Source organism: Rhinolophus sinicus, linkage group LG01, assembly GCF_036562045.2.
Source record: "Rhinolophus sinicus isolate RSC01 linkage group LG01, ASM3656204v1, whole genome shotgun sequence".
NCBI lineage: Eukaryota > Metazoa > Chordata > Mammalia > Chiroptera > Rhinolophidae > Rhinolophus > Rhinolophus sinicus.
Genome location: NC_133751.1, coordinates 188,984,079 through 189,011,373, shown reverse-complemented (window position 1 = coordinate 189,011,373; position 27,295 = coordinate 188,984,079). Strand labels below are relative to the sequence as shown.

General features: G+C 33.6%; 1 protein-coding gene across 4 annotated transcripts in view; it reads right to left on the bottom strand.

Moving 5' to 3' along the window:
• The window catches only part of SPAG16 (sperm associated antigen 16), a 747,944-nt gene that overhangs the window by 709,277 nt on the left and 11,372 nt on the right, over positions 1-27,295 (bottom strand). For 2 of the 4 annotated variants that reach the window (XM_074312767.1, XM_074312756.1), the window contains exons 4-6: positions 19,680-19,798; positions 12,081-12,218; positions 333-440 (exon numbers count right to left, since the gene is read on the bottom strand). In XM_074312767.1, coding sequence (XP_074168868.1) covers positions 333-440; positions 12,081-12,218; positions 19,680-19,798 — 365 coding nt within the window. Of the gene's footprint in view, positions 1-332; positions 441-9,044; positions 11,068-12,080; positions 12,219-19,679; positions 19,799-27,295 lie in introns of those variants that run through there. The other 2 variants (XM_074312777.1, XM_074312750.1) reach the window with 2 other exon arrangements.

Sequence of the window (27,295 nt, the reverse complement as noted above, 5' to 3'; positions counted from 1 at the left end):
ACTGGATTTTATAAGTATTGGAGCAAGTACTCTAGTGAATGAGGTGAACTCACTCCTATGGTAGCTCTTAGAAACTTAGGAAAAATGATAGTCACCACTCAGCAAAGTGGAAATGCCTGAGCTGCCCTGGCAGACAGTAGAGCACATGACAGCCAGAGCCTAAACTTACTCATCTTTGTATTTCAAACACATAGTATACCGCTTGGCACACAGTACATGCTCAATAAACGTCAAATGAATAAATTTACCTGAAACCTTCTGCCGTAACCAAGTTGCTTAACACTGATTAAATAGCTCATTAATAAATATGCCAACAAATATTAGCATCTTACCCTTTGAGGTCATTAATTAATTTGTTTTTTTCTTGGACTGTTCGTTTGTGATGCATTCGATGAAAATCACGTTCTTTCTGAGTTTTCAGCAGCTCTTCTCTAGCTTTGCTGAAAAATAACAATAAAAATAACTTTAAAACTCACTGCTAATTCCTTTCTGAAATAAATAAATAAATAATTCAGTTATCACTGCAAATCCGGTATTGAGCAATTCAAAAGATAACTGAAAAACAAAGATTCCATTATAAATCTCATCAAAGGATCCCAACCAAAATCATTTATATGGGGACAGGGGTTAAACAGGCAAAAACCTGTAGTTTCAAAAGTAGCAGTCATTCACATTTGATTTAAATAAGGGCAACTGAAGATATGCTGTCAAAATAACTTATAATTCATCTACTTCCGAAGAAAATGTGTTTATAAAATTGAAATTCATACAAAACAGGATAAGTTAAAATAATTTCCAAATAAAGGAGAAGACGTTACAAAATTTAATTCTGAACTTGCTTGAATATATACTTAAAAGAAAACGGATTGGGTTACTTTGTTCTGATAATTGTGAAAAAGAAAGCCTAAGTTTTAGAAAACCAACATTTTATCCTGGTAATACATATGAGGAATACACACTACCTGCATATCATATTACTAGAATGATTGGTAACTTGATGAGAAACGTCTTTTATATCGTAATACAGAAGTATTCTTCAAATGGATATATCTTCTGTAAACCTCTGGCATAAAGCAAGAGTATTAATTCTAAGCCCAAGCTGTATGTGAAAAATTAATGGGAATATTTCAACCACCCTGATAGTATATGTTAGTTTCAATATAAAAATGTAAAATATAATTTAAAATGAAAAAGTAGTTCTCTAACAGTCTTAGTTAAATGACAAAGTGCTACTGCACTGAGACGCTCACATTCTGAAAAATGGATGGATTGAATTAGAGTGCTGACATCTCACAAGAGGATCGGAATGGAATAAATCTGCTTCTCTGTATCACAGCATTTCAAAATTCAGATTAACATAAAATAAATGCAGACAAATAGATTTCTGCTGTAAGAGCTAAGTCAGAGCCATCACTGAGGAGATGGGATGCTGTCAGTGAAGTGGGATGAGGTTAGGTTTTCAGGCTCCTGATAGAGCACATTCTGATCAGTGAGGCTTCTTGCTGCAAGATCAAACCACATGTGGCATATGGTGACAGTGACTCATCCATTCTTCCAACTTTCTTTCTTTCTTTCTCCCCTACCCTATCTGACCTGCCCACCCCCATGGCTTGTGTTGTTCTTTATTTTACTGCCCTGTTGTAGTCTTTATTACATGTAAACAAACAATGTGTCACAGTACTCAGGGTCTACTCCCACCAGCTAACTCTCAGCTTTGTTTCCATACCAACATCTTGAAGGTGCAATAAATTGTTGATTAAAATATTCAGTCTTGAACAATCATCTGAGGAATATGCCAATCATTAAATGAATAATTTATTCTTTCTAGGTTTTACCCCTCTGTGTGAGTGAATGAAGATGCACCAAGAGAGAAACCCTCTGCCACCACCATGAGCCTAATGCATAGTACATGAAGAAGTGGAGAAAGTTTAAGTAGTGTGGCTGGAAAAGATAAATGGCTGAGTTCACATTTTGTTGTGAAAACAAGAACGTCACACCTCAATTCTCATTCATCTAGAATAAAGTATGTAAAGTGGCTTACATACCGTCTGGTCATAGAAAATACTCAATGAATGTTATGTAATCATATTACTACGGAGTAGAGTGGAACAGATATATTCAATTCCTCTAATAACTAGATTTGTCCACCTAAAATGGGGGGACATACCCATAGGTAAATACCCTCTGATGGAGCAAAACTATCAGAATACAGGATTATTAGTAGTACGCAGTCTCTTTATAAAAGAATCTAAACTTTTATGAGCATCTATTGTGAGTCTATGAAAATGTCTTACTTTCAGCAACTTAATGAATTATATAAATGAACTTATGTTTTATTTATCTTGTCTGAAATGTAAATCTATAATAGGTTAAAAAATACATAGAAAAATAACGTTGCGAAGTTTCTTAAGCAGAAGCACAAATGTGCAGCGTTGCATCAACTCACTTTTAAAATACGCATTTAAAGGCCTATGTGTACTCATCCAAGAAAAGAAAGCATAGGAATTGATTGAAGTATTAGACCTTAAAGTTTTTCTGACCATTAAATTGGTTTTCAGGGACTTGCTTTCTGTTTGCACAAATGAAGTCTACTCAGTAAAACAATTTAAATTCATTTCATGGTGATGCTTCTCCTATTATGACCTCCCTGCTGCCCATATGGTTAATAAAAGGGAAATAAAAGTTGTACTAAAAATAAAGTTTAAAATAGCCGTATGAGCAATTAATAATTTAAACTATATAGCATTTTCTCATATTAGTAGAGCCTGTTTCTGTTTAAAAAAAAACTTTTATTAAGACAGACATTAAATATACAGATTCTATTTCAAGTACAGTAAAGTAAGTTATTCAGAGAAACATGCTATTCAGCTTTGTAACTCACAACACACATTTACATGCTTTTTCTTAATGAGATGGCAGAATGACTATCTAATGTCCCCATTTCAGGAAACCAGCATATCAGAAAACCAGCATATCAAAATCTACAAGTATCAAATATTAAGACACTTATATATTTTTATCATACTACAAAAGTATTGTCCCCCAAACTCCACATTTCAACATATGAATGTGATTTAACAGTGTACTTTGAAAAAATTATTTTTAAGTGAATGCACCAGTAAAATAATTTCAGTAACTGAATAGTTTTAACTAAGTATTTTGGAGTGACCCTCCAATAATAGATTTATTGGGCTATTTTGTTATCATAATTTGGCAAAAGGAAACAATAAACATTTTCTTGTTTACCTGCACCAATCAAAGTAGGCCATCTTTGTCATGTATTTTTCTCATGTACAAACTTGAATCAATGCAATTTCAGGTAAGGGTACCATAGGATTACCAATTATATCATTGTCTTCAATACAGTATAAATGAATTACTTTAACTCACTAAAATTAATATGGAATAGCTGTTGTATAGACAAAATGAAATTCAACCAGATTAGAGGAAAACTTTCATTATATTCTTAACCAAAAAAGACAGAAATATACTCATGTCCAGAAAAAAATACCTTCTTAATTTAAGAAGCAATTACCTAAACACTAAAGCATGAAATTTTATGGGCCTCATTATTATCTTTATTTCCACAGTGTTTGTTTCTGAAAGTCATTAAATTAAATGGGTCTCTGGAAAAGCTGGGTATTCTTTGACCTTCTATAGAAATGAATTTGTAAGTGAAATTAGGGCCCCTTAGTAAAGCACCTAATTTTTCCTTCATATTAATTGCCATTTAATTTTAGTTTTCTTTATGTCTATATTTTCTGGGAGAAGGTAAAAGGAAATATGTCATTATTTTTAAAATAGTACATTTTAATCTTGTAATTAGTAGTAATCCTAGTCAGTACTATTTCTGCCAAATCTTCAGGACTCTCAGTAAAACTTTTCTGGTCTGCACTGTATTTCCATAATGTATAACCCCAGCAAATGAAGACAGTACTCGAAATGAGGAAAGACTTATTAGCTTTATAGAAATGTATTTAAATTCCCATCATGAAAGGAAAATGACTCCTAGTCTAAATGAATTCAGTGAAAGAGGCAAAAATCATCAATTAACTACACTCAAAAATATTAAAAGCTTACCTAAAGAGCCAAAATATCAATAGCACACATTCATTTATGCCCCACTATTTTCCAGGCACAGCTACAGACCCTGGAGATATGTTGTTCACAAGATACAGTCCCTATTATACAGTGTTCACAATGTTAACAACAAAATATACACATTAGATAATTGGGTGGTAAAAGGCATAAATTTCAAGTTCCTTCATAAATGTACAGTATTTAATTAAAGGTAACCTATAAATAGAGATACACCATGTAAATAGAAGACAAAAACTTATGAATATACATGTGATCAAGAAATACAGTCAATGTTTAAATTTTTTAAAAAATTATTACAGTGAAAGACACAATACCATTTATCCCCCTTAAAATACTCCCCCTCGTTTAAAACACACTTTTCCCATCATTCTTGACACTATTTGAAGCAGTTTTAGAAGTCCTCTTTCATGAGTGTCTTTAGTTGCGCTGTCGTGGCCACTCAATGTCCTGAATCATTTTGACTTTGGGGAAGAGCAAGAAGTTGGACAGTGCCCGATCCGGTGAATAATGTGGATAGGACACACTGTGATGTTTTTATTTGACAGAAATTGCCCTGTACCAGAAGCGATGTGTGACATGGAGTCTTTCCATTGTGATCATAAAATATGGTAAGCTGCTGCCGAGTGCCATCCAATGGAAAGGCAGGGATCTTCAATATGGGAAGCAGTGCGTCAAACCTTAGTAACTGTGTGACAAGTTTCAACCTGTTCAGTGCAGTTAGTCAGGTGTGAACCACGGTTGAGAGGTGTGTTTTAAAGTGTGCCATAAATCATCCTCCATCATGACAATGCTCCATGTCATACATCGCTTCTGGCATATGGCATATTCTTTCCAATAAAAACATTACGGTGTGTCCTCATCCACCTTCTTCACCAGATATGGCACCAAGCAACTTCTGGCTCTTCCCCAAAGTCAAAAGGACCATGAAAGGTAAATGTTTTTAATTAATTCAGGACATCAAGACAGCCACGACAGTGCAACTAAAGACATTCACAAAAGAGGACATCCAGAACTGCTTCAGAAAGTGGCAAGAACGATGGGATAAGTGTGTTCCACGCCAGGGGAGTATTTTGAGGGGGATTAATGCCAATGTGTCTTTTACTATAATAATTATTTTTATTTAAACATTCACCGTATTATTTGATTACGCCTTGTATCAATCCTTCTCCCCCCAAAATACATATATATATATGTGTGTGTGTGTGTGTGTGTGTAAATACTTGCATACATACACATATACATGCTTCCCAAATTAAGCTATAGATTCAAATCAATTCTAATCCTATTCCTACCCATCTTTCTATAGAAATTGACAAAGTGACTCTAATTTATATGGAAATACAAAGGACCTAGAAGAGCCAAATTTTCTATTAACAAGAAGAACAAAGCTAAAGGACTTACACTATCTGATTTTAAGAACTTACTTAAAGCTCCAGTAATCAAGAGTGATTTTAGCATAAGGATAAACAAACAGATGAATAGAACAGAATAGAGTCTACAAACAGACCCACAATTGTAGTGTCAACTGATTTTCAGCAAAAATGTCAAAGAAATTCAATGAAGAAGGAAAAATCTGTTTAAGAATGGTGCTGGAACAATTGGATATTCCCATAAGAAATTATAATCTCTTCTTCCTACTTCATGCCATATACAAAATTAAACATAGTCATGGGCTGAAATAAAAATTCTAAATCTTTAAAAGTTTTAGAAGAAAACCTAAGAGACTATCTCTGTGACATGGGAATAGGCAATGGTATCTTAGACAAAATATCAAAAGCAATACTATAAAAAAGATAACTTAGACTTCTAACAAAATTTAAAACTTCTGCTCATCCAAAGAGACCATTAAGAAATTGAAGAGTCAAGCCATAAACTGGGAGAAAATATTCACAATATTCTGAAAAGGAATTTGTATCCACAATATATAAACAACTCTTATAACTCAACAATAAGACAATCCAAACAAAAATGGGCAAAAGATTACATGAAAGATAAATGAACAGCCAATAATCACCCAAAAAAATGTGTTCAATATCATTCGTTATCAGGAAATACTTATCAAAACCACAGCAAGCTGCCACTACATGACCACTAAAATGGCTAAAATTAAAAAGACTAATAACACTCAACGTTGGTGACAATGTGAAGCAACTGTACCTCTCACATATTACTATCGAGAATAGAAAATGACTCAACTTGAGTGTTGAAAAATGGACTGCCAGTTTCTTAACAAGTTAGACATGCATTTAACATTTGATCCAGAAATTCCGTTCCTAACTTTTCATCTGAAATAAAGAGAATGTATTCCGACAGAAGTACTTGTACACAAACATTCATCACAGTATTATTCATAATAGCCACAATTGGGAACAACTCAATAAAAAAGGATAAACAAATTGTAATATACACTATACAACAGAATAGTACATTGCAAAAAGGGGAACAAATTACTGATATATCAACACAAAAAATCATAGATAAATTTCACAGACTTTATGCTGAGTGTAAAATGCCAAACACAAAGAAAGAAAATTTTGTGATTCCATTTATGATGTTCTCAAACAGGTAAAACTAATCTAAGGGGGGAAAAAATCAAAACAGTGATTGCCGGGGCAGGAAATTACTTAGAAAGCATGCAAGGGAAATTTTCTGCATAGATAGAAATGTTCTATATCAAGATGGGTATAGAGTTACAAGATTTCATCTGTTCGTCAAAATTACACAGCTAAGATTTGTACATTTAAATCCATGTGTATTAACTTAAAAAATAATTGTAAAAAATAATATACTTACTGGTTGTGGGGTAGGGTGTAGCAAGGAATAGAAATGAAATAAAAATGGCAGAAATGTGATGTGGTGAAACTATCTGATAGGCTCCTGAGGTTCATTATTGTATTTTGTTTCCTTTCAATATGCTTGATATTTTTTTCAGAATTAAAGTTAATGTATGTAAACAAATAAATAAATTGCTATATGCCTGCTTTCTGGATGAAATACCACTCTTGGTGGTTTATGCTGCTGCTAATAATGATATTGATGAAGATGATGATACATTTCTACCCACCTAATATGCACTGTAGACTAGGTGCCATGGTCATTATACTCTGATGAGTAAGACAAGCACAGTCCTGTCCCCATCAAGTTTACAAGAGTATAGAGAAAATGAATGAGGAAACCAAATATACACTTATATAACTGTAAACTGTAGTGTTAGGAAAGAAAATATTGATTTAATCTTTACTGAGCACTTACCACGTGACAGATGAGCTAAATACTTTAAAATAATTCCCACGATGATAGGTAATTCTACCCCACTTACATATGAGGAAACTGAGTGAAAACTATATTCTTGTATCTAGTAAGTAGCTGAGCATCACATAATTGTGTTGCTTTATTCAACCACCTGATCTGACGTCAATATCCATCTGAAGCAATGGTTGAGCGGTATTAATAATGCAGGATTGGTAACAGCAGATGCTGTCCTTTGAAGAACGTGATTGTCCCATAAGGATCTTGTTTGACTTCATTATCACTGTTTTGTAACTAGCTAAGTCATATAAGAAAGTTCTACGGGATATAATAATGTTCCACCTGTTTCTATCATGTCCCTCCATCCGGTCTGTTTTCCACACAGGAACCAGTGCATAATATGCTTCTCCTCAAAAACTATCCATTAGCCTCAAATCCCACTCAGAGGGAAAAAAGCAAAGTTCTAACAAAAGCGTCCACCACTTGCCCTCTGGTTCCAGTCACTGTGGTCTCCCTGCTGGTCCCCTCACAAGCCGAGCTGTTCCCACCAGAGACTCTGTACTTCCTTTTCCCTCTGCCTGGGATTCCCTTTTCCCAAGTTTACACGTGGCCTTTTCTCTCTGTTTCTTCAGATATCTGAGAGGCCTTTCCTCACCACCGTATGTAAAACAGCAGCCCATTTATCTGTCTCCTTTGCCCTTGTTACTTTTCTTCACAGTCCTTAGCACCACCTGATTCATGTTACATCTGGCAACATCCACATGTAGTTTAGTGGCTCTCTTACTGGATAGCACAGCCTTAGAGAGTATAAACCACATGGAAGTGAAAAGAGAAAAAGAAGCCTGTCAATGAGGTAGAGGGACACGCAGAACAGAAGCTGAGGGAGGAGAGGAATGAAAAATAGGATGTACACTTAAGTAGAATAGGTGGGTGAAAGGCAGACTACAGGATGTTAAAGTATAATTACAAAGGTGTTTTAGGAGAAACCATCAAAGCGAGAATATTTATAATATCAACATGACAAGACTAAGACAAAAAAATGCTACTCCAGGTATGAGCCGACATTGAATAGGCTCCTCATGAACAAAACTTGTAACAGTAGTCGTGGACCTCAGACTCAGGTGAATATTGTGGCATGTCAACTAACAAATAAAACAAGGCTTATAAAAGACTATGTTAACTGTGAAAGGCATTATAACTCTAGTGATGCTTTCTAGTCTTCGTTCAACCAACAATTCTCTGCAAATGTGCGGCAGGTCACTTAAATTCTAGATCTCCACATTTAAAATAATAATTGGTCTCCATTTCCATATATAAATACCATTATATTCTTCTTTTCCAAGATGTCAAACTACTACCTATATCATTCCTCTCCAGTATCTAGTATGTAATATATTTTTACCTTCAATGTAGCTAAAAACCTTTTTTAATAATACATTTTCCCTTTAAAAACATCCATAAAGAAAATCTGCATATAGTTATTTCAAAAACTATTTTTTAATCAAGGTATAACTGACATATAACATTATATTAGTTTCAGGTGTACAACATAATGATTCACTATTTATACATATATATTGCAAAATGATCACCATGGTAAGTTTCATTAACATCTGTCACCATACAGACACATACATCATACACCAAATTTTATATTTTAGAATATAATCTACATTTGGAGCAAGAATCAGGAAAAACCTCTCTTTTAAAACTGGCATTACTTACTACAGAGAAAAAGACATTTGGAGCAAGAATCAGGGAAAATCTCTCTTAAAATTGGCATTACTTACTACAGAAAAAAAGACAATTTCTTTTTTAATTATAGCAATTCAAATGATATTTTAAAGCGAAATGTTTTCCCTTTTCATTTCTTCCTTCATTCTTCATCATTGCTGAATGTTAAAAAATAATAACAATGTGATGATTAGAAAAATCTAGGGATGACAGCCTTTAGAGATATTGATAATAATAGCTGACATTTTCAAAGCACTTTGTGATTTACAAAGCTCTTTAGTATAGATTGTCTCATTTAATTATCACATCACTCCCTAGGAGTTAATGATATTATGTATAATTACTCCCAGTTTAACAGTAAGAAAACTGAGTTAATAAGGAGCAGAACATTGGAAGCTAGGTATTTGAACTTTAAATTCAGTACGTTTTCCAAGGCAACTCTCCCTTAGGTAAATATTAAGCTTATAGCTTTAGGATCGCTCTGATTTTTCTAGATAAATCATTAAATACTACCAGTATAATCAAGACAACAGATAACTTATCTGTAACTGACTCGTTTTTGTATATTAAATATTTATTATTAGAAAAGCATTTGGGCCGGCCCAGGGACTCAGGTGGTTGGAGCGCCGTGCTCCTAAGGCCTAGGTCTCCGTTTCAATTCCCACTATAGGCCACTGAGCTGCGCCCTCTACAGCTAAGATTGTAAACAACAGCTCTCCCTAAAGCTTGGCTTCCATGAGCAGCTGCAGGTCGGTGTGAACTGCAGCAGGCTGCTGTGAACAGTCAGTGGCCAGCATCAGTGGCCAGCAGCCAGTGTGAGTGGCCAGCAGCTGGTGTGAGCTGCCGAGAGCTGCTGTGAGCTGCCGACTGACAACCAGTGACCAAGTGCCTCCATGGGGGAGGAGCGCAACGCTCATCATAACAGCATGGGCCAGGGAGCTGTGTCCTACACAACTAGACTGAGAAACAACGCTTAAACCGGAGTTGGGCGGGAAGGGGCTGAGGAGGTGGATGAATGGAGGGAAAAAAAAAGTATTTAACATCTACACTCATCTTGCTTTAAGAAATAGCCTTAATTGTAAAAAGAAACATTTTAGGTTAAATTCCATAAATGGAATCCCATGTTTATCACTAATTCTTATTGGAAAAATATCATCACAAGTCAAATTAAAAAACCTGTGTGATGAAACATTACAATTTGGGGCACACCTGTAGCATGACAGAAACAGTTTGGGGAATATTTTACAAAATTTCATTCTCCATTATCTGAGAATATCTCCAATAGAATCAGGCTACAGGAGCACACTTTACCAAAAGGTGCTGTGAAAACACAATGTGGTTAATATTCAATCAGTGATATAAATATTAGGCATCTACTATGAGTCAAACAGCCTTCCTGCAAATGTTCCACATCAGATTAAACAAATATTTTCCTTTTCTATTTTGTTCAAGTTTATATAAAATAAGACAGATTTGAGAGATAACCATAAGCCACTGAAATTAAAACTGTATTTTAGTAAATATATTTTATAATCTATTAGTAAACACAAACAAGACAGGTTTCATTTGAATGATATCTGTTTTAATCATGGTTGCTTTTAACATTAAGTTAATTTTCATGGGTAATAGTTTATACGGTTTTGATTATAATTATTAAATATAACAGTCAATAAACAACCAATAATTAACAATGACTATTTAATGTCACTGGGGCAAAACTCATTGCACAGAAAAGCTCTATTCAAAAGAAAATTACAAACTCAAGCAATAAATCAAAGGATTCAGAAACTGAAACAGTACGCCAGGCAGCACTCTGAAAAATTTGCTGCGTCAAATTCCCAGTGCATCCATTAGGTGTCTGCACAAAAGTCACAGTGAACATCAGGGCCAACAGTGCAAATCACTTCTGAGAAATAGAACTGAGAATAGATAGAATGCTGGTTCTAGTAACACATTATTCTGTGGATCATCATACACTTCTTTCTAAAAGGTAAAATGCCAAAGAGTATATACATAAATAATATGCAATTTATATAACTTGCAAAAATGTTTAAGTGTATATAATAACTGAATACATGACCATACAAATTATCTTGTATTTACTACCACCTTTTAAAGTAGGAGCTTCTTTTAAATGTTTCCTTCAGTTTACAATACAAAGACATTTCTTTACATTAAATTATTTTACAAAGACCTTAAAATTACCACTTTCCTATCTAATTTTTGGTGTTAGCATTATTCTTTAACAGAGAAAGCCCCTCTTTAAATATGTCGAATAAAATTCAATGAACAAAGTTTGAACTGTCTCTACTCCATGTCTAAGCACTGATTTCCCATCTAACATTGTCTCACATGAGTAGATTCACCCCAAGTCAACACATTCATGTATTTGACTTTGCCAGAATAATATTGTCTGTTTATCTAAATGTGCTCGCTTAAAATTGCATGTCTTCTATTAACTTTAGAAAAAAAAGAAAAATGTAGAGAGATTTGGCTTCTAACTGTGAAGGTTCTCCTCTATGCATAAATTCATGCTAGAAAATTACAAAATTACAATTTCCTTTGGGGAATTTTCAAATACTGAAATTCCCCTACTAGGAATACACTAGCTCCTTTCCTCCTCTCTGCCTTCTACAATTTTAATACTATTTCAGAAATTAGCTTACCCTCACAGGAAAAGATTAGACAAACCTTGAAAATATTATCCAAATGCATAAGGAAGTCAATATTATATAACAAATTAACCATCTCCTATATTACCCCCTGCATTCCATTCTCATTAATGAGTTGCAGTTGTGAGCATTCTGGTCATCTGTTCAATTAATTTGCTACTGAAGCCTTTTGCATTCTTTCCAACTAGAACTTAAATATAATTCAGTTCTCCAGAATTAAAGCTCTGGCACATTAACCACCATCCACATATTAGCCTCATTCAACTCTTTACTTTTAATTAGTCCAAAATAAATAGAAAAAAGTCATTTAAAAAAATAACATACTCAGCTGCCTGCTTGTAGTGTTTCAAGTCTTTCTTCAAATTTTTGTTCTCAGTTTCTAAAAGCATATTCTGGGTGTAGACATCTGGAACATTCCCAACATCTCTAACTTCAGTTACCCCCTTCTGTATAAACTCATACCTAGGATAAAATCAAACAAAAGGCTTTATGTTGTTTCTTTCCATTAAATTGGCTTAATTTATGTACAATTCAAAAAGTTAAGTCTTAAGGAATGTCTAAAGAAATTAATTACAATATTACTTTTGTAAATTAAAATGGCAACGTTCATAATACATTTTTTAAATAAAACATTAATGAATTGCTTGATACTAGTATCATCATGGTACATAAAATTAGTTCCATGTACTAATCTAGACACTGGTGAAATTTACAAAATGGTTCAGGTACCTATCTGATGGAATTTCTACTATAGTTTGGATGGTGGTATGTTCTATATGAAGTAAAATAAAGAGGGATAGAGAGACTGACAGCGAGAGTGATGGGGGGGTTTGTGCTATTTTATATAGGATAGCCAGAAAAAATATGACCAACAAAGTAATATTTGAGCAGAGAACTAAAGGAAATGAGGGACTAAACCATGTGGATATGTGGGAGAAGAACATTCTTGGATGATTAAAAAGCAAGTGTAAAGGACCTGGGGCAAGGAGGTGTTTGGCATGTATAATAAAGAGGAAAAAGCCAGTGTATCTAGAGTATGTAGAGCTGGAGCCAACTAACTGAGCAAGAGAGAGAGTGGTTGGAGATAGGTCCAGAAGACAGCAGACAGCTGGAGAGAGGAATGTGACTTTAAGTCAGACTGAAGCCACTGGTAGGCTGTTGAGTAAAATGACACTGATCAGATTTATGTTTTAAAAGGATTAGTCTGGCATCCACTTAAAGAAACAGACTCCAGAGGAGCAAGAGCAGAATCAGAGAAACTAGTTTGGAGGCGACTAGAATAGTACAGGAGGGACAGAAGAGTGGCTTGAACAAAGTTGGCAATAAGATTATGAAAAATTGTGCCCTTCTGGACATGTTGTAAAGGTAGAGCCAACAGGATTCTCTTACAGGTCAGCTGTCAGGTGTTGGTTAAAAGAGAAGCCAAGGATGACTCCAAGGTATGTAGATGAGCAACAGACCGCCGTTTACTGAGATGGGGACAAATGCACTGGGAACTGGGTAGTTAGAGAATCAAGAAATTGTTTCTAGTCATGTTAAAAGCATTATGTCTACTGGGCAATCAAGTGAAGATGCATATTGGGTATACATGTATAGAGTTCAGGGAAAAAGTCAGGACATGAAACTTAAATTTGGGAATCATCAGTAAATAGGTACTATTTAAAGTCACAAGATTGGTTGGGGCCAGGTAGGGAGTGAATGTAAAGAGAGAGCCAAAGAAGCCCTAGGACTGTTTAAAGACTGGGAAGAAAAGGAAATACTACCAAATAGAGAGTAAAAAAGAGAGGAAGCAGTGAAGAAGTTGGAGAATATTAGAGTGTTGTGTCTCAGGGACCAAGTGAATAGAGTTGCAAGACAGAAGAAATGAACAACAGTGAAAATGCTGCAAGGAAGATGAGTAAGCGGGGCACTGAGGACAAATTCCTGAATTTGGCAAGTGAAGTCACTGAAAAAAGTTTCAGTAGAGTCATGGAAATGAAAGTGGAACTGGAATAGGTATGAAAGACTAGGAAGTGAGGAAGTGGCAACAAACTCTTTCAGGGAGATATGCCACAAAGAGGAGCCTAGGAAATCAAGATGAACCTAGAAGATGTGGAGTTCAGGGAGGTTTTTTTTAATCTCTTTTTTTAATATATGATATTTAATATATATATATTTGCAAATATGTATGCTTATGAGAATGATCCAGCAGAAAGGGAAAAAGTTGACAATTCAGGAAACAGAGTGGGTGATTGCAGGACCAATGTCCTTGAGTAGCCCAGAGAAGCTGTCATCCAGTAGAGGAGGGGTGGCCTTAGACGACAGTGTGCATGGCTCAGCCTCTGTGACAGGCGAAAGGGAATGCCTGAGAACAGAGGCAGCAAGTTGGTAAAGAGGCAGGAAGGAGTCATGGCACTTCTGTTTTCTCAGTGAAATAAGAAGGAACATCAGAAAATCATTTACAGATTTGTAAATAATTATAATTTTAATCATTATATGTAGCAATTAATAAAGCTCAATAAAAATAATCAGATCATTTAAAAATTTCATGTAATAAAGTTATTAATAAACAAATCTCTACAAAGCTTGCTATAGATGAGCCAAACATTAGTTTAAAAATGTTTAATTATCAGTATTTTCGTTTACAACTCTTAACTTCATTATTACACATTAATAGTCATGTTTTTATGATACATATCTAACATAAAAGAACAAAAAAAGAACCCCTTCAGAATATGCAAAATGTTAACATAATTGAATCAATATTAAGTAATATTTGCCACAATTTCTAAAACAACAAATAGATAACTATTTAATCATAAATTCACTACTTTATCCGTATTTGGAATGTGATTTATACTTATCTCAGAAGAAAAGACATATAAGGACTGATTAAAGTATTGGACCATAAAGTTTTTCTGAGCTTAAAATTGGTTTTCAGAAACTTATTTTGTTTAATGCTGAAAAAAAACCACTGATTATTTCAACAATAAAAGTGATATGTAGTCCTTCTCTAAATTAAATGGTATATAAATAAATACGTGGTAAAATAAGTAAAAAATCAAAACATAACACAACATATTCTACGTCATATATATCTTAGGACACTCAAAAATCATTTATCATGCAAAAGTTATGCCAGCCATGTAAAAAAATCAAATACAACTTTAAACTCACTAACATTATTTTAAGATAATTAGGAATCTTAATCTACAAACTCCAGAAACATATTTCTCAGTAAAACCTGCATTTTCCTACATAAGATTTTTTTGGTTTTTGTTTCAGGTGTGTCTATGTGTGTGTTTTCACAACCCTTTTTTATTTCTTCCTCCTTAGTCACTTACCCTTAGAATAAGACTGAACATGGTTCAGGTGGGGAAAAAAGATTGTCATTTAACTATTAGGAACTGGAAATAAAATTTACTACCAACAGAATTGCCAATGAATTATTACCAATAAATTAACATTTGTGATCTTCACAGTCACCATAATGTCCATCAACTACTTACAATTGTACAGAAACAGAGAATATACATACATTTCAGGGACAAAGTGCATAGGCTTTCATAAGATTTGTGTATACACTAAAAGAGTTTAAGATCCACTGTCACAAATGACAAATAATATGATAGAATTTCAGTAAACATAAATGATGTCATGAGAATAAGCGTTATTTTTCCTTCATGATGACACCTAAGGCATAGTATATAAGACAGGGAAACAGTCCTCTAGATAATAAGAAGCATCAAATGAGAATCTTTCCTCCATGTTTTCAGAGTTAGGGAACTACTTCATCAAAGATGACAAAAATTCCCTTACGTACTGCCCAGACTGACAATGTTGGAATCACCAGCACCATCGTGATGTATCACTGTAACAGAGTCCTTCACAAGAAAGATACAATACGGTTGAGCAAGTTTAGTATTGGCCCCGTGATTCCTCAAACCAAAATGGGAAATGGGCACAAATTTGAACTCTAAATCAAAATATTTCTTAAGTTCTTTCAGTCTCTAGTCAAGCTAAAAGGACTTTTATTGGCATTTCTTCAAGATTCCCTTGCATAGTTCCACACTTCAGCATTGATGTTGTGAGATGGGTTGACTGCCTCTCACTGGCTGTGACTGGCTACCACTTACTAAGGCAGATTTCCTAACCTCTCTAAACCCATTTCCTCACCCATATAATGGAGATATGATAGTGGCTTCCTGCTCTATAGTTCTTGGGAAAAATAAGTGAGATAATACATGAGAAAACACTGTGTTAATAAAAATGATACAAAGTGCATTCCTGAGTGATAAACCTTAGGCTTCATCTTCTTAAATATTTTTAATTCTTTCGTGTTTAATAAACACTATATTAATTTTGGTTTGGTTACAAAATTTATGTTAACTATTCACTCAAAAGCTTGCCTTTTTGAAAACACAGTACATAAATAAATCTCTGTGCGTATATTTACAGAGCTCAAATTTAATATATTAACAGAGTAAAACATCAGCATAATATTAATACAAGAGTCACAACATTCCTATGCTTAACTTAATTCTGATTGTGAGAAAAAAAGTCTTATAACATGACACATAACCAGAAGATAAATCCTAATCAACTGAAGAAACAGCAATAAGTTTAAATGCTAAAGAAACAAAAACTGGTCCTGTAGTATTCACTGAGAGACAGTAATATGTACACAGCACCACACATACTTCCCACACATACTGGGCAACATAAGGGATTTTTCAAGTGTAATTTTAATTCTAGTCACTCCAGAAAGTTTTAACTACACTGCCCATATTTGAGTAACTATGTATTATGCCAAATTTTATTGGCTAAAAGTAGCAATATTTGCTTTTTGAAATTACAGGAATATACTAATACATATTTTATAATGTCTTCTATAAGAAAAAATTAAATTAGTAATAAAATATTATAAATAATTGCATTATTACCTGTGATGGCATTTTTATTACCACCCAACCATCAATAGAGGTCTAACTGGAGAGAACCAAGGATTGACTAGAATAGAAAAGAAAGGGAGGGAGGGAGGAAGGGAGGACTACAGGGAGGGAGGGAGGGAGGGAGGGAGGGAGGGAGGGAGGAAGGGAAGGAGGGGGGGAGAGAGAGAGAGAGAGAGAGAGAGAGAGAGAGAGAGAAAGGAAATAAAGACCCTGTTTTCAAAACATTTGGCTATAAAGAGAAGAACAGTTAAAGAGATTGGGAGGTAATAAGAAGCGCGGGCAAAGAAGAGCAGGAATGTACGTCTCCAGTGAGTGAGTCCTGGAGTCCTGACTTAACAGCCAACAGCCAGCAAAACGGCCCAGTGAAGTAAAGGACGGAGTTGACATATGTTCAGGTAAGGGTACTTAGGAGCACTACCATATTTTTTCCACTTTAACCCCACCTTTAATTTTGCCTCCAGGAAAATTATCATTATCCAGAGTACTTCTAAAATTGACATAAAAATATCATTCATCAAACTCACAGTGTAGACTTGTTTTGTGGGTCACAGAAAAAACTCCCTACCACACTGACATATACATATGTGTGTGTGTATCATGTATTAAATATATACATATGTTATGTATATATAATATAAATATAAAATGGCATACTATATTATATATGTATGTCAATTTTTGTAAATGGTCAGAAAATGGAATTTGCAAAAAAGGTTTCTGAGCCAATTGGTCACTGTTGTGACTAGTTAACTTTGCTACCGTAGCATGAAAGCTGCCGTAGGCAATAAGTAAAAGAAGGGTCATGGACTGCGCTGTCCATGAAGCTGGAGCTGAATAATACTGAATGTCAACTGTAATTCAAAAAAAAAAAAAAAAAATATATATATATATATATATATATGTATATGTATATGTATATGTATATGTATATGTATATATGTGTGTGTTTTTTCCCACGGGATGTAAAGTACAGCATAGGGAATATAGTGAATGCATTGTAACAACTATATACGATGTCAGAGGGGTAGCAGACTGGGGCAGGAGGGTTATCACTTTGTGAGGGGTGTAAATGCCAAACTAGTACATTGTTTTGTACACCTGAAACTAATAAAAATAAATAAATAAATTTTAAAAAAATAAAGGAAAGGTCATGGCTCTGTTCCAATAAAATTTTATTTACAAACAGAAGGCAGGCCCAGGGGTCTTCGTTTGTTGACCCCAAATTTAAAGGATTTACTGAAATTACTGTCTGAGGAATGAAAGGACACAAGCCAAATTTTACCACTCAGGTTTTTTGGTTTTGGGTTTTCTGTTTGTTTTTTACAAACTAACAATGGAGAAACTTTGTTTTGTTACTCTTTGTAAGATTAAAGAATTCATATCAATGATATGTGCTTTTCTCCATAATAAAAATGATAAAGGTAATATATTTAATATTCCTATCATCCTACCATGCAGAATAGACAAAGGTTTCTTATCAAAGCCAAAAATGTTTCACGTGAAATAAAAATATCAAATACAGTATAATCTCAACACAATTTTTAATCTCATTATAAACTGGCAGCCAAGGATAAGGATAAAATTATCTGAACCATAGTACTACAAAGTCCATATAATAAGGAGATATTTTAGGAAAATTTTACTTTATGATTGTAATATTATGCTAAATGGCATGCTTACTTAGTGTTCTAAAGATCCTAATACAATTGTAGCTTCTTAAAATTTAATCTCAATTCAAATTGCTAAATCTGAAAGGATAATATGACAGGCATCTAAATGCTAAGATCATACCTGGTTCTAGATTTCTCCAAGGGAATCATTTCACACTTTCGACTGGCCAAACATGTAAGCACTACATGTCTTCATATATATTCTCAGAAGAAAATGTAACTGAACTATATCCATCTTCCATTTCTTTAGTACTGCAAATTAATCATCTATCTACTTTTACAAACATGTATTTTCTAACACATTTCTAATTATTTTTAGTGACATTTTTATAAAAATAATTCACACAATTCCGAGACTTAATAGAAACAGTATTATTTTTCTACCATCAAACTTGCTCTTTTCCTAAATTATACTAATGAAAAAAATGGTTCTTCTCACTGAATTTATTAATATTCGATATGCAATTTAAAATAATAAAACTGACTTCTCTGTGCATGGTCTAAGTAGGTGAGAACCAAAAAAAAACCAGAAAATAAAACTACATCACAGTTGGATTAGTAGAAATGACACATTGTCCCTATATTTAAAATTAGGATTAGCCAAAGAACTCTATAAACATCTTTATATGTCATATTAGTCCCTCTTTCTGTAATACGCAATGGCCTTTAAATGTTAAACACTGTATTTTGTTAAAGAATGTTAGCACTCAAAAAACAGGCTTGATGATATTATTACGGTAGCAAAGGAATAAAGACAGTATTCCTGCTGATTTTTATAACCAATAAGTTATTAAAATTTTCAATTATAACAAGAAAGTCTTGTGTTTAGGCATTATTTGAAAATGCTTCCCCTTACATCTAAATGAAGGAATATTTATAGGAAAGGAATCAATCACTTGTGTGAGTAGAGAAAGGCAGGTCATTATAGTATAAGTAAAACAAGCAAAGTAGTATTGTTAGTAGGATGTCTTAATGCAAGAGATAATACTCTTACTAATTATGTAGAAGATACTAGGAAATTATCTCATAAAATATTCCATTTTCTTGAGATATTCCATTTTCTTGATTTTTGAAAATCACCTAAATTTAAGTATTTCAGAAAGATGTTTAATATAAATATATTTGAAATTAATATCCTGATTATATGCATTTATGTATTTGTGTGTGTGTTTTGTGGTTTCAGTAGTGGGGATGAGAAAGGTTTCCATCTATTTCATCTGTTTTGTATAAGCTGAGTGACCAAGATTTTTCAGACTGTTGAAAGTGTACATGTAAATACTGTTAGCATTTCTAGAGAACTATGTATCTACATAATTGTTTACCATTCAGATTGAAAGCAATCAAGCGTTCTGGTCATTCCCATTCTCATCAGGAAATTGCAGAGAAAGTCTTCTATTACTTCAGGTGCTACATGCTTTGAAGGAAGGTCTGTTTTCTCCTCCTGAAATTTAAATGTTCAATTATTTATTTTGAAAACATGAAATATTTGATTAATGGTATAGAAAAGACATTCATTCATTCATTCATTCTTTTTTTTCGACTATTTTTGTTGAGTGTTACTTTTTGTTAAGGTGGAAGATAGTTGAAGGATAATCACTAGAGATAAAACAGTGATAAAAACAGAAAAGACTCGGTTCCCATAACTAATAATCAAGTGAATGGAGACAGAAAATAAATAACCACTTTAAAAATACACAGCACAGAAAATGGTACTAAGTGACTGAGTGGGAAAAAAAAAAGCAGATAATTAAAACTAGGGAGAGCCAAGTATACAGCAGATGTGTGTGTGGAGCTGGGCTGCTACTATGTATGCAGGGTAATAAAGGAAGATTTCATTGATAAAGCAGCATCTGAGTGTAAATCTAGAGAAGAGGTAATATTCCATATATAGCACTAGCAAGTACAGAGGACTTGAGGCAAGGATGTGATTGGACTGCATGAAGAACAATAAGGAGGTCAGCTTGCCCTTTCAATATCATATAACACATTTTTAAAAAGAAGAAATGTATGGAACTTTTAATTCTTTTATCATCATCATAAAAAAATACTAATAATGATTTTGGTGACTTAATTTTTAGAAACACTATGAAAGAAATTATGGGCAAAGGAGGAGGCTTGCATTACTATTTCATAATAGAGGTAAATAAGTCTATCAACTAGATGAGGCATCAGCTAATTGTTCTCATAAAAAAAGTTGATTAGAATACAGCCACACCCATTCATTTACATATTGTCTATGGCTGCTGCTGTACTGAGAGAGTTGATGACTTGCAACAGAGAACTTAAGGCCCTCAAAACCTAAAATGTTTACTATGTGACCCTTGAGAGAACGAGTTTGCAGACACCTAAACTAGAAAAATGGTACTCTTTCAGCAAGTGAGATATGAAATCCGGACAGTCATAAAAAGTACTGTATTAAGTCAGGGTATAACATAAATAGGTAAATCCTTTAAAATATTAACAGTATCATTGTTTCCAAAGTGCATTCATTTTCTTCTCATTGGCCAGAACTCATTAATCTGACTGCTGGTCATTTGGATGGACAGATATATTTTCTCATACAAAAACTAAACAGTGAACTTTTCCTTCCTACTTTTCCTCCCTAACCTGGTAATGCCGTGTTTCCCCAAAAACAAGACCTAGCTGGACAATCAGCTCTAATGCGTCTTTTGAAGCAAAAATTAACATATGACCTCGTATTGTATTATATTATATTATATTATATTATATTATATTATATTATATTATATTATATTATACCCGGTCTTATATTATAGTAAAATAAGACCCAGTCTTATATTAATTTTTGCTCCAAAAGACGCATTAGAGCTGATTGTCCGGCTAGGTCTTATTTTCGGGGAAACATGGCGGTTACATACCAGGTGACACAGAACTCACAGAATGGTTTCACAGACATGCAGTGAAGCAAAAGAATCTTTGTTGCCCTAAAAATTTCTTTTCAAGAGTGCTATACATAATTCAACGCTGATGGTAATTACTACTATCTGTTATGACATTCAAAACAATGACGAGTTCAAGCAACTTTGGAGAGCTACACAAAATTTCTCACAAATAAGTAGGGTTTTAAAATTCTAAAAAGAAAAACAAATTTAAAAAGTCCAGCAGAATAATTTGGAATCTCTTTCCTAATTATTTTTTTGTAAATGATTTTATTAAATTTATTGGGGTGACATCAGTTAGTAAAATTATATAGGTTTCAAGTGTACAATTCTTTAACACAATTCTATAATCATCGATACATTGCATTGTGTGTTCACCTCCGAGAGTCAGTTCTCCTTCCATCACCATATATTTGACCCCTTTACCTTCTTCTATTACCCTCCTCTCCCTTTAACCCCTGGTAACCACCAAACTGTTGTCTGTGTCTGTGAGTTTTTCTTTCTTTGTCTTGTTCATTTGTTGCTTTCAGTTTTAAACCCACTTATGAGTAAAATCATATAGTTCTCAACTTTTTCTGACTGACTTACTTGCATAACTTGATAATCTCAAGATCCATACATGTTATCACAAATGGCAATATTTCATCTTTTCTTATAGCCGAGTAATAATCCACTGTGTATATGTACCACATCTTCTTCATCCAATCATCTATTGAAGAACATTTTGGTTGTTTCCATGTCTTGGCCACCATGAATGTCGCTGTAATGAATCGGGGTACATATATCTTTATGGATAAATATTTTCAGATTTTTTGGGGTAGACACCCACAAGGAGGATTGCTCGATGGTATGGTTATTCTATTTTTAATTTTGGGGGGAACCTCCATACTGTTTTCCATAGTGGCCATACCAATTCACATTCCCACCAGCAATATAGCAATACATGAGGGTTTCTTTTTCTCCACAGTCTCTCCAACACTTGCTCTTATTTGTCTTGTTGATGATAGCCATTTTAACTAGTGTGAGACAATAACTCATTGTGGTTTTGATACACATTTCCCTAATAGCTAGTGAAGTTGAGCATTTTTTCATATATCTGTTGGCCATTTGTATGTCTTCTTGGGAGAAGTGTCTGTTCAGATCCTCTGCCCATTTTTTAATTGGATTGTTTTGCTGTTGTTGAGTTGTACAAATTCTTTACATATTTTGGATATTAGCCCCTTATCAGAGTTGTTGTTTGCAAATGTCTTCTCCCATTCGGCTGGGTACCTCTTTGTTTTATTGATGGTTTCTTTTGCTGTGCATCTTTTTAGTCTCTTGTAGTTCCATTTATTTTATTTTTGCTTTTACTTCCCGTGCCTTTGAGGTCAAATTCGTAAGATCCTCTCTGAACCCAAGGTCCATACATTTAGTACCTGTATTTTCTTCTATGCAATTTATTGTTTCAGGTCTTACATTTAGGTCTTTGATCCTCTTTGAGTTAATTTAGTATATGCTGACAGATAGTAGTTTCATTCTTTTGCATGAGGCTTTCTAATTTTCCCTGCACCATCTATTGAAGAGGCTTTCTTTTCTCCATTGTATGCTTTTGGCTCCTTGTTAAAAATTATCTGCCCATATGTGAGTTTATTTCTGGTAACAATGTTGATTATGTGCAGGACCCTATAAAAAACATCATGGAAGATGCCAAAGTAGCAGAGTACAGCGAGCCTGCCTTCTAGTCTTTGCATTATGGTGGATGATTATATAATTTTTAGGTCAGAGCACAACAGCTGGAAGCAAACGTTCATTATACAATAATAAATGCTATACCTTGGCATTTTGGGTCAGTAAATGTGAGTATGACATTTTATAGGATGAAATAAAATGTCAATAATTGAAGGAATCAGGAACACAGAGATTGTATCTACTTGAGTTTGTTACATGCCTTTGGGCTGCTGTTTGTCTATATGTCTGTATGATTGCAAAACACCTCACAGATTGATGCCTGCCTTCTTAAATAAATTTTATTCTGTCTCTTCCTAAATACGTCTGACATACACACTTTGAAACATCCAGAACAGAAATCCAGCCACCTTAAACTTCCATAGTTCTTACTTACACATTGAGGTTTATAATCCTATCAACATACTATGTGTCTAATCCATAGTCCTGCCTTAAACACAACACACACACACACACACACACACACACACATCCTACACTATAATGTGATCATAAATGCTGTTTTATCTTTATATACATAATATTCACTATATATACATATATATACATATATACATATATATACACACACATATATATACATATATACACACACATATATATACATATATATACACACACATATACACACACATATATACACACACACATATATATATATATATATACTGAACATCTCCCATATACCAGGCACTATGCAAGGTGATAGGAATTAAATGTGAATAAGACACAGCTCCTGTCTCAAGGAATTGAAAGACTAGTTGAGTAAAAACAAAACATGTAAACAAAAATAGCACTATGGAACTGTATTATTTGTGATAAGGTTACATGATAAAAGCCTGTTCATAAATCTACATTGCTGTAATATACACAATGAATAAGTACATTTATATAATTTTAAGTTGCACTTTTATCTCAATTACACATTCTGTACAACTCTCATTGTGGCTTTATCACTAATTTAATGATGATGGTAATAAAACACCTCAGAATAAGCACAAAAAGAACAAGCACTCTACAAGCTAGCAAAATATGCCCCACTTTGAAGATTGCTGAATTATAAAAAAATATTCCATCCACATGTGATCCAGAAATCTGTTGGTGACAGAGGTGGCTCTAGCATATAGCTTAGTTTTATATATGAAAGTTATCAAGTTGAAATTTTCTAGAGAGGTTTCTAGATAGTGCAATGAGTACAATAGTAGAGAGCTGATAAAGTGATAGATAAAGGAGAAAAATATTTCACTTGTCTTGAGTAAGTGAATGAAGCTTTGTTAAGGAGATGCTTAGGCTGGAGTTCATAGAAGAGGAAGCTCAGCAGATGAAGGACGGAAGGGGACGGAAGGAAATTCAAAGCCAGAAAAACATCAGAGGCAAAGACAAGGGGTGAGAGGTCAGTCCATTCAATCTCCAGGTGTTATGGAGAAAGGACCAAAGAGGAGATTGGAACACTAGATGGGAAGCATAGCAAGAAGGCAAAGGAAGGTGGAAGGGAAGAGTCACTGAGGATTTACATAGACAGATTAAAACACATATTTGGAAACATCTCTCAGGTGAAGGAGAGGGAAGCACAGCACCAGCAACATACATTAGCGCTAGTGAGAGAAGGCGGATGGTAGCGGAAGCTGGTCTAAGCGAGGGGTGAGAGAGGATGACAACATCCAATTCGATAGGACTTAAGAACTAATGAAATGTTCAACAGCAAAGAATTACTGGACCAAGTATCAAAATTAAGTGACTTGATATACTCTGAGCTGTTCCAAAGTCAGTGAGTTCCTTTGAGAACTGTTGTTGACTAGTGAGAAAGAAAATAAACAATAAAAACCAAGTGGTCTTAAAACATAAACCTTATTTTATTTGGGAGTTCATTTCATCAATTCTTTCACTCATATTCAGTCAAATATACGGGCTTGAAGAATCTATAAGGAAGACTTTAGGAAAAAGCAGCCTGGTTCTTTAATTGCAGTTAAATGTGTACATCAAGGGACTCAATCAAGACAAAAACCTTTTTATTGTCACTTAGTCATTGGACCTATAACAGTAACGAAAATTATTTTTCCTATTTAATTCATTAGCATTTATGATATATACAATTTAAAATAAAGGTGGTGATCCTTCAGGTCTAAATAAAAGGAATACAAATTTACTAATCCTAGACTACTTTTTTGTTATAACAATATAATTCTTAACAAGAATAATACTTGATAAAAAAATTCTTAATACATTGGAAAATTTCTTAGAATAAAATTATACAAAACTCCTCAAACTTTATGTCCACAACACACTTTTATATTCTTAAAAAAGTACTGAGGACTACAGAGAGCTTTTGTTTATATGGATTCTATCTATCAATAGCTACTATATTAGAAATTAAATTTTTAAATATTAATTTATTTTTAAGTAATAATAATAAAACCTATAACTAGTATGATAGATTAACATATTTTTGTGAAAAAGAACTATTATTTTCCAAAACAGAAAAAAAAAATAGCGGGAAGAGTGGCACTGTTACAAAGCATTGCAAACCACTTTAATGTCTATATTATATAAGACCCGGTCTTATTTTACTATAAGACCGGGTCTTAATTTTTGCTCTGGAAGACGCATTAGAGCTGATGGTCCCGCTAGGTCTTATTTTCAGGGAAACACGGTATTACCAAGGTTAAAAGAAAATCAAAGGAATTTATTTAAATGTGAAGCATTCAATAAGTAGTTTTGTTAATGTTTAACAAAAAGACTATTTACATTTCCAACTTTCAATTATTTCAACTACTTCAATAATTTTTAACAATTTTTCAACTATTTTAACTATATTCAACTTTCCTAATATGATGACCTTTTACTTGCAATCGTTAATGAAAAATTTTAAAGTCCTCATTGAATAGGGACTACTGCACCCTCCAACACAGAAGAAAATATATCTTACTTAAACAGATGTAATAAGATCCTAACAAAAGGAAGGTTGTTTCATAAGCAATAAATATTCATTGAAACAGAAAGCCCATGGAACAACTCAAAGCTAGTTTCTGAAGATAAAACACTATAGAAAATAAAAAACAAATTAGAAATGCACAACTGATGTGCTCATCATAAAATGAACCCATATTTAATTTTAAAAGCTAAAAAGCAATTTTTTGTGAATTTTCTGCATTAGCATTGTTCATTGAAAGACTCAAAAAACAGGTACCCGGAACTTAAATGAGAGTAAACCAGCTATCAATACATCAGAAATCTAGAAAGTTAACTCCTGCAAGATTATGATAAAAGAAACCTTCTGAGAAATTGATGAGAGAAGAATTACTGATACTTGGTTCAGCAGATACAACAACAACTCCATTTTATTTGTTCCATGGATTCACAAACAACTTTGGATTTACAAACAAGTTCTATTATGATACCAGATACAAAGAAGCAATTAGTTTGGGTCACAATATTTTCATTCAATGATTCATTTATTCATTCACTTACTCTGCTGCTATTCATTTACTACCTACTATGTGCCAAGCATTGTGTTAGGCACATTTACCTTGCCAAGTACCAATACAAATGAGTAGTTCATAAAGTATTTTTTATATCTTTCTTTACTTAATTATGTAAAGAGGGAAAATGAGAAGTTGCAAATAAACATCATGCAACTGATATGCTTTTGCTACTTATCATTCAGAATGCTATATTTTAAAACTATTCCCATAAATTACTGTATTGTGATATCCAACGAACTAATAAGTCAATGTGTAATAGTAGACTTCACTTTGTGTCTCCTTAGAAGGAACTATATGCATAAGACACATTAGAAAATGCAGTTTACTATGAGCTAGAGCTCTCCATTTTGAATGTAACAGAATGTAATCAGTTCCAGATTCAAGAACGTCTTAGTTTGAGCTTTTTTCAATTAAGAACAGACAGATATCTTGGAAAGGAGTTACTGGATTTTTAGACAGAGGAAGTCTACAAAATATGGAAAGATTGACATAGGGTAGAATTTGGAGTGAAGTCTATCACATATTATTTAGCACTGAGGAAGTCAAACCTGCAACTAAAAAGAGTATCACAATTTCCTTCACATTTCTCAGTAGAAAAAGGCTACCTCATTAAAAAAAACCGTTCTTTTAAATTAGTGTTGGTATGAAAATATAAAGCACTTTTAAAAACATCTTTGCTATCAACATTAAATTGTCAATTCTGAAGTAAGTTCAATTTTATAGGAATCCCATCATTTTATGTTGCAACAAGTTCAAGAACTTAATTGGCAGACCTCATATGACTACTTACTTAAAAGGAAGGTTTCAGGATAAAGAAATAGAAATGAAAAA